We start from the raw sequence: 14,386 nt of genomic DNA on the forward strand, positions 1-14,386 counted from the left end.
GTCCCTCTTTCCCTCCCAATCTCACCCTCCCTCCATCATCTCCTCCCTGCCCCTTTCCAAGTCCACTGATAGGGGAGGACCTCCTCCCCCTTCATCTGATACTGGTTTATCAGGTATCTTCAGGACTGGCTGCAAAGTCCCCCTCTGTGGCCAAGCAGGGCTGCTCCTCCTTCGGGGGGGGGGGTCAAAGATGCTGCCATTGAGTTTATGTTAGAAATAGTCCCTGTTCCCCTTACTAGGGAACACACTTGGATACTGAGCTGCCATGGGCTACATCAGAGCACAGGTTCTAAGTTATATCCATACATGGTCCTTGGTTGGAGAAACAGTCTCATAAAAGACCCCTGTGCCCAAATATATTTGATATATTTGGTCCTTGTGGAGTTCCCTGTCCTCTCCAGGTCATATTAACTCCCCCTTGTTTATTTGATTCTCTCACTTGTATATTAACTAGTGATTTTGGTAGGATATATATACATACATATATATGTATATATATACATATATATGTATGTATATATATATGTATGTATGTATATATGTATATGTATATATGTATGTATATATACATATATATGTATGTATATACATATATATGTATATATATACACATATATATATGTATGTATATATACATATATATGTATTTTAACTAGTGATTTTGGTAGGATATATATATATATATTCAAAGAAATATATATGTAATATATATATATGTATATAATTATCGAAGAATAGACAGTGAGTTCACGAAAATAAAAAGAAGTATGTCTTTAAAGACAGCAGTGAGGATGCAGAAGCAGGAGGAACCCGTTTTCAAAGACAGAACAGGATATACAGAAAAAAAAAAAAACTTGTTTCAAAAACCAAATCAATCCAACAAGGCAGCAACAACAAACCTTACTTGGTATTTTGAACTTTAAAATTTAAAATTGTTTCTCCCTTATGTGTGTTAATTTTTAGCATATTTTAATATTTGACTGAATTTATTCTTAAATTTTTATTTTCATGTTAATCTATTGATTTTAAACTTTTAAAATTTTAGTGCATATATATATATATATATATGAACTTAATTCCTAGATTAATTATTTTTCAATTTCAGTGAATGAATTTAATCTACAGATTGCTTTTGGTAGACTAGCTATTTCATAACATTAATCCAACCAACCATGAGCTTGAATGGCTTTTCTGTCCTCTACTATCTTCTTTAGTTTGTTTTTCTGCGTCTTAAAGTTTTTATTATACAAGTCTTTCACTCCCTAGTTAGGCTTATTTCTGGGATGCAAAGCAAATAAAATGTAATTAATGAAAAAATGTATTTCTATAAGCATATTTGATGCTATTTTGAATGCGATTACTTCCCTGACTTTTTTTGGGGGGGTTAATATTTGTTGGTGTTTAGGAGTGTTACTGATTTTTATGTGTTAATTTTGTTTTCTGCTACTTTGCTGAATGTATTAATCATCAGTATGAGTTTTATGTGGAGCCTGTGGATATACAGCAACAGAGGAAACAAGGAAATCAGAATATAATATCCAAAGATGATATAAGTGTCTACAGTTTTAATGTCACACACACACACACACACACACACACATACACAGACATATGCACTCATCCACAAACAATGCTAAACAGAATAGAGGTCTAAGCACAACATTGACAACCATGTTGACACCTGCTATCTATGAAAACAAAGACAAAATTAAATCTAAAGTAAGCATGCATCCATAGTACAAGGGAGGAAATTTTCACAAGGAAGACACTAAAACAAAACAAAACAAAACAAAAAAAAAAAAAAAAACAAAGGACTACGGGAAGAAAGACAATTCAGAGTTATCAACATAGTATGTATACAATTTCTAGATTTTCAGAGAACTAGAGACAGAATATGAAAATGTGTTACACTTAAAGAAATGCTCAACGTCCTTAGCCATCAGAGAGATGCAAGTCAAAATGACCCTTAGATTTTACCTCACACCCACCAGAATGGCTAAGATGAAAAACTCAAGTGACAACACATGCTGGAGAGGTTGTGGAGAAAGGGGAACCCTCCTCCACTGCTGCTGGGAATGCAAACTTGTACATCCACTTTGGAAAGTAATCTGTCACTATCTCAGACAATTAGGAATAGTAACTCTTCAAGATCCAGATATACCACTCCTAGGCATATATCCAAAAGATACTCAAGTACACAACAAGGACATTTGCTCAACCATGTTTGTAGCAGCTTTATTCATAATAGCCAGAAGCTGGAAACAACCAGATGTTCCTCAGTTGAGTAATAGATATAGAAAATGTGGTACTTTTACACAATGGAATACTACTCAGCAATTAAAAACTAGTAAATCATGAAATTTGCAAGCAAATGGTGGGACCTAGAAATGATCATCCTGAGTGAGGTATCCCAAAAGCAGAAAGGCACACAGTATATACTCACTTATACAGACCTATAAGAGAATAAACATACTGAAAACTATACATCTAAAGAAGATAAACAAGAAAGAGGACCCAGGGTAAGATGATCAATCCTCACTTAAAAAGACAAATGGGTAGGAATTGAGCATTTTAGCAAGAGTCCTCCCTCTTGATTAGTTTCTTTATGTGTACAGATTTTCGTAGGTTTATTCCTATCCAGGAAGGCAAAGAGGATGGACATCAGAAGAAAGAGAAAAGAGGGAAAAAGTCAGGAGCCTGACACAGAGGACTCTGAAAGGCTCTGCCCTGCAGACTATCAATGCAGATGCTGAGACTTATGGGCAAACTTTGGGCAGAGTGCAGGGAATCTTAGGAAAAAAAGTGGGAAACAGTAAGATCTGGAGAGGACAGGAACTCCACAAGGAGAGCAACAGAACCAAAAAATCTGAGCACAGGGGTCTTTCCTGAGACTGATACTCCAACCAAGGATTATGCATGCAGATAACCTAAGACTCCTGCACAGATGTAGCCCATGGCAGTTCAGTATCCAAGTGGATTCCATTGTAATAGGAACAGGGACTGTCTCTGACATGAACGGATTAGCCTGCTCTTTAATTACCTTCCCCTGAGGGGGAAGCAGCATTACCAGGCCACAGAAGAAGACACTGCAGCCACTCCTAATGAGATCTGATAGTCTAGGATCAGAAGGAAGGAGAGGAAGACCTCCCCTATCAGCAGACTTGGGGAGGGGCATGCATGCAGAGGGTGGAGGAAGGGAGGGGTTGGGAAGGGAGAAGGGAGGGAACCACAAGGGAGATACAAAGTGACTAAAGTGTAATTAATAAACAATAAAAAAATAATAACTGGAAAAAACAAAAAAGACTTAGGAGCAAACAAGTAACAGGACAGGAGCCTACCACAGAGGGCCTCTGAAAGACTCTACCTAGTAGTGTATCAAAGCAGATATTAAGACTCATAACCAAACCTCTGGCAGAGGGCAGGGAATCATAAAAAAAAAAAAGTGTATGGGGGGGGGTAATTAATATGACCGGGAGAGGACAGGAGCTTCACAAGGACCAAATATATTTAGGCACAGGGGTCTTCTATGAGACTGTTTCTCCAAACAAGGACCATGTATGGATATAACCTAGAACCCCTGCATGGATGTAGCCCATGGTACCTCAGTATCCAAGTGGGTACCCTAGTAAGGGGAACAGGGACTGTTTCTGACATGAACTCAATGGCGGCATCTTTGACATCCCCCTCCCCCCGAGCGAGGAGCAGCCCTGCTTGGCCACAGAGGGGGACTTTGCAGCCAGTCCTGAAGATACCTGATAAACCAGTATCAGATGAAAGGGGAGGAGGTCCTCCCCTATCAGTGGACTTGGAAAGGGGCAGGGAGGAGATGATGGAGGGAGGGTGGGATTGGGAGGAAAAGAGGGACCAGGATACAGCAGGGATACAAAGTTAACAAACTGTAACTAATATTAAAGAAACAAAATAAAAAAGGAGAACAAAAAGAAAGTGTGTTACTCGTTTAGAAAAACATTTAAACAAAACTTCTAAAACCTCTGAAACCTCAAATTTATGTGATAACAAATAGCTTGAATTGAGAACACCACAAAGAGGGTTATCTGCTGAAACATAAATGCCTAGAAAAATGTTTTTTGCAGCTTCAGCCACCAAGATATACAAAATACTATAGATGTGGTCTAAGGCTGGGGTTGGGGTGGATTCCATTCAAGAGGACAGCAGGACTTGCCAGCCACATCCACATGGAAGTAGTGTTGCCCTCATGAGTGATACAGGATTAAGATAAGCTTAGGATTCTGACTGCTGATCAATGGATAAAGGAAATGTGGTATGTATATACAAGTATGTTTTATTCTGCCATAAAGGATATGAAATCATGCCATTTCAAGGAAAATGTATACAACTGGGGACCTTCACATTGAGTAAATAACTCAGACTGTGGGAGACAAGTACTGACCGTCTTCTCTCATGTGTATCAAGCGTGGGTGGGTCCCAGCATTTTCACAGAAACGGAAAATGTCATATGTTAATGAAAGTGGAAGCATATCTGGGAAGGAAGATGTGCAAGAAGGGAAAGTGGGGAACAGGAGGGTTATGGTCAAAGTATATACATACATACAAACATTTTCATGAAACACAATATTCCACTGTATACAAAGACAGATGCCAATAGTTTTCAAGATCTACACAGATTGAAAAGCTGTCATTCTTTATAATTTTCACACTAGAAGCATCAAAATGTACTACATCAGTTGACTTGAGAGAACAACAATTTGCCATACATGCTTAGAGTGGGCTACCTAGCAATACAAAGAAGAAGTGCATGAATATAACTTATGCTAGTTGTGCTGAGCTTCTGGGGCAGAAGATGATGCCAACGGCAATGTCTTTCTTCTGAAGTGTTGGTGAAGCATAAACACAAGATGTGGTAGAGGCTCTGTTATAGTTTTTTTTGGGGGGGGAGGAAGGATCAACTACTTAGCACTGCAGTTCTGATGTAGTTGATAAAATATACATTCAGAAAAGATGTTTTTAAATCATGAAGTGATGTTCTTCTAAAGACCGAGCTTTAATATGCATGAATTATCAAACAAAAACTTCCTAAAATTTGTATTTCTCACCAGACTATAACAGAAGGCCTTCTAAATAAGATAAAGCTATTATATTTTTCTTTTCAGTAATAACAATATGCTTAGTATTAGTAGCATTTAAAAGCTGTCTGTTATTAATATCAACCTCTCAACTTTTAAATATGTAATCATACATATGTATGTAATTTATATATGTAATAGAAACAACATTGTAGAGGTAAATGAATAGACATTGTGAGGAAAAATTCAATCAAGGTATTTTTATTCTAGTTTGGCAATTAACTTCAGAAAATAAACCAACATTTTCTATAAAGTGTTAGTGCATATACCAAAGAAATACTTATGTGGAGTGGAATTAAATGAATAAGAGGTAATACTGTCAACAACTTCTTTCAATCTTTTTAATTATTGGCTGTGTCTAATGTGAATATATTATATAATATGAATATTTTTAAGGATTCTATCTCAAATAATTATTAACGAACACTAATTTTCTTATGCATAGAACTTTGGGAGAAATGAACTAACTCATTTGAAATGTTAACAACTTGAAGGAAGAAGCAGCCATTCCATAGATTCTTCATTAGTTATAGCATTTGAACCACAGATGTGAGAGTAAACACTTTTGGTGTATTTTCGTGAATGTAAACAACTTCTTAAACTCAACAGTGTATAACTGTCTATATTATCAGCCATGCCAATCTTCATTTGGTAGCAAAACCAGGCAAGCCAGAAGTGAAATATTTCCTTTCCTTAAATCATGGAAGTTATCAGGTACTGATAATCTGCCTTCAAATGCACTTGTGAACTGTATTATTGTGCATCAGAAGAGGTGTTTCTAGTGTTAAAGAGATGGTGCAGCCATCAAGAGCCCTGGATGGTCTTCTAGAAGCCCTGTGTTCAATTTTCATCACCTGGAGTTTGGCTCACAAACATCTGTAAATGCAGTTCACACCAGGGTTCCGACACCCTCTCCTGCCAACACCCTCTACCGCCCTCCACAGGTGCTAGGCACACGTGTGGTCCACAGATACACATGCAGGCAGAAGCTCTGCACATGCAATAATAGAAGTAAATAATTTTTGAAAGAAAAAAAGCATTTCTTAACAAAATGTTACTATGAATTATTTATCATCAGTAAACTTTCATGGATTAGACGTGTCATTGAGTATTTAAGACAAGTTTTAAAAAAAAAGTGTTAGTGGCAAACCTTACCACGCCAATGGAAAAGTAGTTGTTGATGATGCTGTAAGGCACAGGGTCTCCTTTCTCGTCCTTGTCGTTGGGGGTGACTTCAAACTTCCACCTGTCCAGCATGATTTCTGTGCTGCTTTCAATGTCTCTTAGGATCTTCATTAGGTTTTCACCTTCATAGCCTAATGAAAGATGTTATGGTGAGACAAAATATACACCAGCTAAAGGGAGTTACGTTTGTATGTGTCATATGAATTACCCTGAGGCCAATCAATGCACATTAATGCTAACTTTGATGTAAATTAAGAATTGACTATAATCTTGTACTTGCACCAAATTTTATCCCTAGTTTTCATTTGCAACACGTTTCTTCCTTGTATAACAACATTTGCAACACATGTTTCTTCCTTCCATGTATAAATGTTCAGGTTACGCAGTCACCAGCAGTGTTTCTTACACACATCCTTCTGCATTTTTGCATCAACGCAGTAAAAAGGAATTCACCTTTATTCTCAGTCCTGAACTTCCTTTCTAAGCATCCTTTTACAGAAAAAAAAAATGGCACATTCCACCTTATTGCTGAAGTCACAAACTGAGTTGTCATGTTAGACTTTCCATCTGTCCCTTTTCTTCACGTTTCCTTCTAGTGACAAAGAGAAATTTCGAGGAAAATAAACTGCTCATTTTTAGCATATTTTACTCAGTTTCATAATCTATCTACTCATCATGCACCATTTGCTTTCCAGATATCTTGCTTTTATGTCTTTAGCATAGTTTCAACTCAGAGGACACTTCTTCTGGAAGCCACCTCAACATATAGGATCAGATGCCCCTGTGCACAAAACTACCCTTTCTTAAAATAAGTACACTGCATTATATTTGTTACTTAGTTTATTTTTTTTATCACTACAGACCTCCCTTGCCTATTGCCAAATCTATGCTTTAATTGATTAGCTCTAGACGATTAATGTGCATCTCTCCAATATTGACTTGATATTATATTCTCTTACATTTGTCTGTGAGTGTGTACCATCCAGTTAGGACTGTAGACTAACCCATGTTTTTATGTAAGACTCTTAAACTCTCTCCAGAGTAGCTGACTCACCTCCCCAATCTCCGATTTGCTAGGAGAAGTCAAGGAGATAATGCAGAAAATGTCCTTAGTATCTGAGTCTTAAGTGATGATGGTAAAACATTAATACATTTGAGCTGACAAAAGGCAAGGCATAGAGATGTGGGCAGCGCTTCAGCACAGGGCAGAAGCGGAGGTAACCCATATTGAAGTGTTCAGGATTTGGAATGCCACATGCAGACACTGCTGATCAGGCATGGGGCAGGAGCACACTCACAGTTAGTGGAACAGGAGCACAGGTCATAAAATAAGTTACAGCAGCCATAGAAGCAGAAAGGCTTAGGTGTCCGAGGTACAAGGGGGTCAACATGTGTGGAACATGCAAATGCAGAAAGGACAGCAGACCTGTCCCAAGGCAAATCACTCAGGCCCAGCACTTCCAACACCACAGAAGATTTGGACTGAAGGAAAGACCTGGAGGTGACTCAAGAAAAAGTACTTGACACCTAAATTCCACGACATATTGTGGAAATTATATTGTGGGGAAGAGCCCGGGGATGATGCAGGGTTAGATGTCAAGGTACACAGATTCCTCTCATAGGAACAGGGTGGGGTGGGGCTGAAATTGTTCCAGAGCTGTCCCAGGATAGGATGCACAAGCACAGAGCTTGCAAAGAAAAGAACAGAATTTGAGAATATTAACAAGGGATAACAATCAGATAATTTAGTAAAGGTCATTGACTAATTTGAAGAAAAAAAAACAGATTATGGGAATGTTTTAGAAAAACAAAATTATAAATCTTTAAATTACTGCATAGAATAGGAAAAAGAATAATATATCAGAGACATAGAAAATATTTCGAGTGAAAGAACATTTTCTAAACATAGAGAAAGTGATGCCTATAGACACACAAGAGATATATAGATGAAATAAGAACTGAAAGGAAACTACCCATGACATTTTATACTAAAACACCAAAAATATAGAACAAAGAAAAGATTTTGAAAGCTGTAGAAGGTGAGGAGGAGTTACTTTTTAAGGCAGGTTTATAGAGTAATAGCTGATAAAGCAACAGAAACCTTTAGAGACAGAGGATAGAAACTGCTAAGCAAGAACATTGTACCTAACAAAACTATCTACTAATTGATGGCTTTACATCAAGTAGTCATTCATTAAAAAGATAAAAACATGATCAAATCTTAGCCAAATGACTACAAGAAAGGTTACAAATTAATAAAACTAACAAAAGAAAAAAATGGATACATACCAAAGATGCCAGTGAAATTAGAAAGTTCTAAAGCAACACCATAAACAATTTTACACCATTAAAATGGGCTATATAAAGAAATGTATAAATTCCTTAACGCATACAACGTGCCAAAATTAAACCAAGATAAAATAAATAATTTGAAGAAATTAAATAACAATGATGAGGCTGAAATAGCCATAAAAATTCTCCCCTACCCATACACACAAAAAGCCCAAACCAGATGGGTTTCCCTGCAGAATTCTACCAGAACTTCAAAGAAGAAAAAATAATTAGGAAACTGTAATTATTCCAAAACACTGAGAAGGAAGGAGAGAATCTGTTTCTGAAAGTAGTCCCCTGACCTCCACATATGTGTGGTTGTATGCTTGTGAATCCTCATGTGCGAACTCACGCAAACACACGCACACATACACAAGATGGGGAAGAGACAGGCAGACAGACAAACAGAAGTTTAGTAAAATAAAATACCTGAGAATACATCTACCCAGTGAAATAAAATAAAAAGTAGAGAGGAAGACACAGCTGGAAAAAAGGTTTAAGCATTGATGTGTTATGGGAAGGAAAAACTTACGGGCTGGGAGGAGAGTTAACCAAAATGACAGTATATCCAGAATCCGTACAGAAACATACTATTTTTTTTCTTATGTTGGTCAAAGATTTTCAGTCAGAATACTATATAGAGAAAAATATGGATATTAAAGGTAAAATAGGAAAGTCTGATATTATATATACACTCAATATTGGAGCTCCTGAAATATTTTAAGCAAATAGTAACAGAAATATCTCCAGGAATGCTCCATGTGGTCTTAGAAAAAGTGTGCACTGTGCCACTGGGTGGAAAGTGTGCCATGATTGTTGGGTTCACTTCATTAACTATGTTATTTAACTCAGGTATTTTTGGACTGGTTTTGTTTGATCCTGCCATTGCTGAAAGAAGAGGAGACCAGCCTGTCTTACAATTGCATTTAAAAACACAAAATTGGAGGGCTCAGTCAAACACATCACAAAAATAAAGAGGGGTGATCACACTAGAGGTTTAAGTACAGTGCAAAGAAGACAAGGGAGGGAAAGGTAGATGTTCAGTTATGCAAAGCTAGGTGTGTGTTAAATAGCATATGGAAATCTACTGGTTTGTGTGTAAATTAAAATAAGTTGTAGTAGCCGGGTGTGTGTGGTGGCACATGCGTTTAATGTTAGCGCTCATGGAGGGAGAGCCGGGCAGATCTTTGAGTTTGAGGTGAGTCCAGGACAGCCAAGCCAAGAGAAACCATATATACATATATGTATCTTTTATTATTAAGTGGACAATGCTAAAGGACATGACTTATGACATGAAAATCTCATTTCCAGGAGAGGGATATCTCCTCACAGTTACTGTTCAGGGAAGCCTCAGAAGTCCCCCAAACAGTGCACACTACTGAAGATTGTCAATTGCCCTCCATAATCAATAAACGGATGGCGAGAACATATTGTTGAAAACAGCACAGTTTTTGGATTACTAGACATACAGACATTAATTTTGGACTGAAACAGAAAATGTCATCTCTTCTGGGTCGTAGCACCAGAGAGTTCTCTGCAAGGCAGATGGAGGGAGGAAAGACCTCAGTGATGTGCCTCAGGCCCGGGCCCCCCATGCTATAGCATCGACAAGCCTTGCATGATACAGAATCAGTGCTGTTATGGTGGTGGCTAGATGCTTTCTAGATAGAGTAGAGGCTTGTCCTGTAGGAGGGAATTCATGCTTAATACGATAAACACAACAGAAGACCACAACTGGGAAGGTTACAGCCCAGGAAACTTACTATTCCTGTTTTGCTAAACAGACATGTCAAATTGTCTTCAAAATACTTGCATTCATCCCCATAGCTTGGTGCTGCTCTCGTCTTGGTCAGCAAAGCCTCTTTTTGCAGTGGGTTGTGGTTAATGCAGAGACATATGCCTGGACTAATTAAGTCAATGGGCCACACAAAGTATATAAAGATGAAAGGGGAAATTGTTGGGATGGTCTTCAGGAAGAATGGAAGGTGGCAGTGAGGACGGGTATAACCAAAATACATGTACTAGATTCTCCAAGAATAAATAAGACTATTTTAGTTAACATTACTATGTAAAATAATCTCTCAGTCTCTGTCTTTCTTTACCATACAATAAGCACATGCACAAATGCACGTACGGTTAAATATTCCAAAACCGATAGCCTGAGTTGAAACGTTTTGAATAGTTTCTGTCTCCAACCTTTGCCATCTTAATAATTTATTTGTTTAACAAGAAAGTGCCAGCAGCTGCGACCAGTACTTATATCTAGCAGCATGTGTGTTACTATAGAACTCGCTTGTTTAAAAGAAAAGGGAAGAGGCATCCTCAAACACAACCATATCTAAAGGAGAATACATTGCATTTAAGATAAACATGTTCAGTCGCCAACACTAGAAATTCCACTGTTGGTGCCCTTCATATCTCATGCTGGATTTTCAAACTAAGCACTATTGAATAGATAGAGCAACAGTTAGAAGGAATAGTAACTACATTAGAATTACTGTGTCCTATCTTAAAATATATTGTGTAATATATAATTTTAAAGTATAAATATTAACAATATGCTTATAATGATTCACTAGCAAACCATAGAATAGTTTGAACTAAAATATGTGGAAACATAAGAAAATGGCTGCAAATCAACATAGTTCACTGATGTTATTTGAACAGATTATTATGTAAATGAACATCATTTAAATTTTGTATATAAATTAATTTTTTTAAATATTTTTTTTCACTTTATCCCAGTTGTAGCCTCCTCTCTTATCTCCTTCCAGTCCCACTCTCTCTCTCTTTTCCTCCCAACCTTTTCTTCTAGTTCATGGAAATGGGGAGTTCTCCTCCCCTACTATCTGACCCAATCCATCAAGTCCCATCAAGACTGCCTGCATCCTCTTCCCCTGTGGTCTGGCAAGGCCACTCCGCCAGTGGGGAAGTGATCAAAGAGCAGGCAGCCGAGTCCATGTCAGAGAAAAGCCCCTGCTCCTCTTATTCAGGTACCTACATGGAGACTGAGCTGTCTGTGGGCTATATCTGAGCAGGGGGTCTAGGTCCTCTCCACATGTGGTCCTTGGCTGGTGCATCAGTCTCTGCAGGACTCCCTGGGCCTAGATTTGTTGGCTCTGTTGGTCTCGTTTTGGAGCTCCTGTGCCCTCTGTGTCCTTTTATTCCCCCATTATTCCATAAGGCTCCCTGAGTTCTGTCCAAATTTTGGCTATGAGTCTCAGCAACTGCTTCGATCCCCTGCTGGGTGGAGTCTTTCACTAGCAAATCATAGATTAGTTTAAACTAAAATATGTGGAAACATAGGTAAGAAAATGGCTGCAAATCAATATATTTCACCGTTGTTATTTGAACATATTATTATGTAAATGAACTACTTTCAAATTTTAAGAAAAATAGTAATTACTATGATTTTTTTGCAGATAACTCAAAATGCACACTGAACATGGAAATTAAATAATTTTAAATTGGCTACCTCAGTTAGGTGTTCTACTGATTCTGTTGAGTAACCTCATGCTCATAGTTGTTGACCAACATTCTCAGTGTTATACATCTTGTGAGAAACAGTCATCCTTGCACTTGCAAATAAGCCCTCACAATTTAGTCTTTTAGAGACTAAATTTATTTATTTCCCATCTACTACACGGCTGGGATACAGAGTTAATAAAATGTAACTGATAAGAAAAAAATAAAATTCAAAAAAAAAAGTTGAGAATGAGAGTGGGCATCTGTCCAATTCCAATTTTCAAGAAATATTCTATTTCCATTTTTTTTTTTAATGGTTGAGGAGAATGTTTGTTGTAGATGTGAGGGATACTGAGCCAGAATATAGTAAGCACATTGAGAATTCGTCTCTAGTCTGATCTTTGAATGTGATGCAACCCTTATTTCATCCATCAATAACTTTCTTTATGTGGTTTTTTTATGAATCTGATACACACACACATGCAATCATATATACGTATATATGTATGATTCTTTATTCAATTTGAGATTTAAGTCAATTGATAATTATAAAAAATAATATTTTGAATTTCTAAATATCAAAACATTTTTTTTAAAACATCAAATGTATGTAGCAGAAGATTATGGTCCTACTGTAAGTCGCAGTGTAGATTTCTTCGCTTAAATCAGTAAACACATGAAAACTGGTGAATACAACATCTTGTAATGATTATATCTTTATCTCTGCCATGTCCTCTTACTATAATGATATTTTGAAAATTCCAAATAGAATATATGCTGTTTTTAATTTAGCTTTCAATTCTTTGTAGCAAATATAACAGTTGAATGGATGTCCATGCAATAAAAGTTCTCAACTTTGCTGTAAATCAGTTACTTTAGGAATTTTTTTTTTCCAAATGACAATTGTCTGCCTGAGTCCCATCCCAAGGGATTTCCATTCAGCACACTGAGGGTAGGGTCAACCATTGTATTTTTAACAAGCTCCCCAAGGGTTTCTGATTCACACTGTCTTTAGAGATTGTTTTCAATCTCCAAGTGTTTTTCGATACAGAAACAATTTAGAATTTAATTATTGCTGCTTTAGCACAATCTAGAGTGGCCTGGCAATCCATGGGTAACTATCAGGGCTCATCAACATCTTTTAGCTCCACCCTGAAAAACCGTCTCTATGTGCACACCTATTCATCTACCACCTCACTGTTGGTCGCATAAGAAGCTCCTTACCACAGAGTCCTTGGACCCTGAACTTTGTTCACTGTGCTTGTGAAGCCCACACCCAACCTTATGGGATCTCATCACCATCGTCCCACTAGTGTTCTCCTCTACATGAGCAAGGGCTTTTCTTCACTGGAAGTCTTAACTGTTGCACATGACTTCATCTGCAATTAGAATTTCTATTGTTTTTCCTTCCAATTCTCATTCTTATATACCAAGTCTACAGCACAATGGTTAACATAATGTAAATTCAAAACAATGCTACTTAGTGTTGTCGTTCTCGGGAAAGTCACTCATTAGTGTTTACGTTTTGTTTTTAGTTTTCTTCTTATTTTCATCACATTGGTCAGAAAGTCGGTGTAGAAAATAACCTTTTGGGCTGGAGAGATGGCTCAGAGGTTAAGAACACTCACTGTTCTTCCTAAGGTCCCGAGTTCAATTCCCAACAACCACATGGTGGCTCATAACCATCTATAGTAAGATCTGGTATGCAGGCAGAATGTTGTATAAATAATAAATAAATCTTAAAAAAAGAAAAATTTATAAAAAAAAAGAAAATAATCTTTTTGTCCATTGTTTACTCCTAACCCTTGAACATGCTTCCGATTTAGGCTGTAATAACCTCTATCTAATTTCTATAGTAGAAGATAATAATAGCAAATTAAAATATGAATATTGCCTTAAAGTTCTAAATGTGTGTCTTATTTTCTAAGCAAGAAAAGCCCAAACCAGGGATGTTTGAAAACTTGCCCTTCCCAGACCAAATCTGTAGTTGATATTTAAATTAAAGCTCATCACCCAATTGAGACTTCTTTCTTTATGTATTTTATTAATTACAGTTTATTCACTTTGTATTCCCCCTATAGCTCCCTTCCTCCTTCCCTCCCAATTCCACCCATTTCTACCCTTCCTCTTCCCCACCTCTACCCTTCCCCCAGTCCACTGATAAGGGAGGCCCTCCTCCCCTTCCCTCTGATCTTAGTCTATCAGGTCTCATCAGTAGTGGTTGCATTGTCTTCCTCTGGATAAACATACTGGAATCTGTACACCTAAGGAAGCTGATCAAGAAGGAGGTCTCTGGCTAA

General features: G+C 37.4%; 1 protein-coding gene across 2 annotated transcripts in view; it reads right to left on the reverse strand.

Moving 5' to 3' along the window:
- Dgkb (diacylglycerol kinase beta) overlaps nucleotides 1–14,386 on the reverse strand; it is a 629,339-nt gene that overhangs the window by 387,551 nt on the left and 227,402 nt on the right. For both annotated transcript variants that reach the window (XM_055624239.1, XM_055624229.1), the window contains one exon: nucleotides 6,261–6,421. In XM_055624239.1, coding sequence (XP_055480214.1) covers nucleotides 6,261–6,421 — 161 coding nt within the window. The remainder of the gene's footprint in view (nucleotides 1–6,260; nucleotides 6,422–14,386) is intronic.

The sequence above is a fragment of the Psammomys obesus genome, unplaced genomic scaffold, assembly GCF_907164565.1.
Source record: "Psammomys obesus unplaced genomic scaffold, mPsaObe1.curated_primary_1811, whole genome shotgun sequence".
Lineage (NCBI taxonomy): Eukaryota > Metazoa > Chordata > Mammalia > Rodentia > Muridae > Psammomys > Psammomys obesus.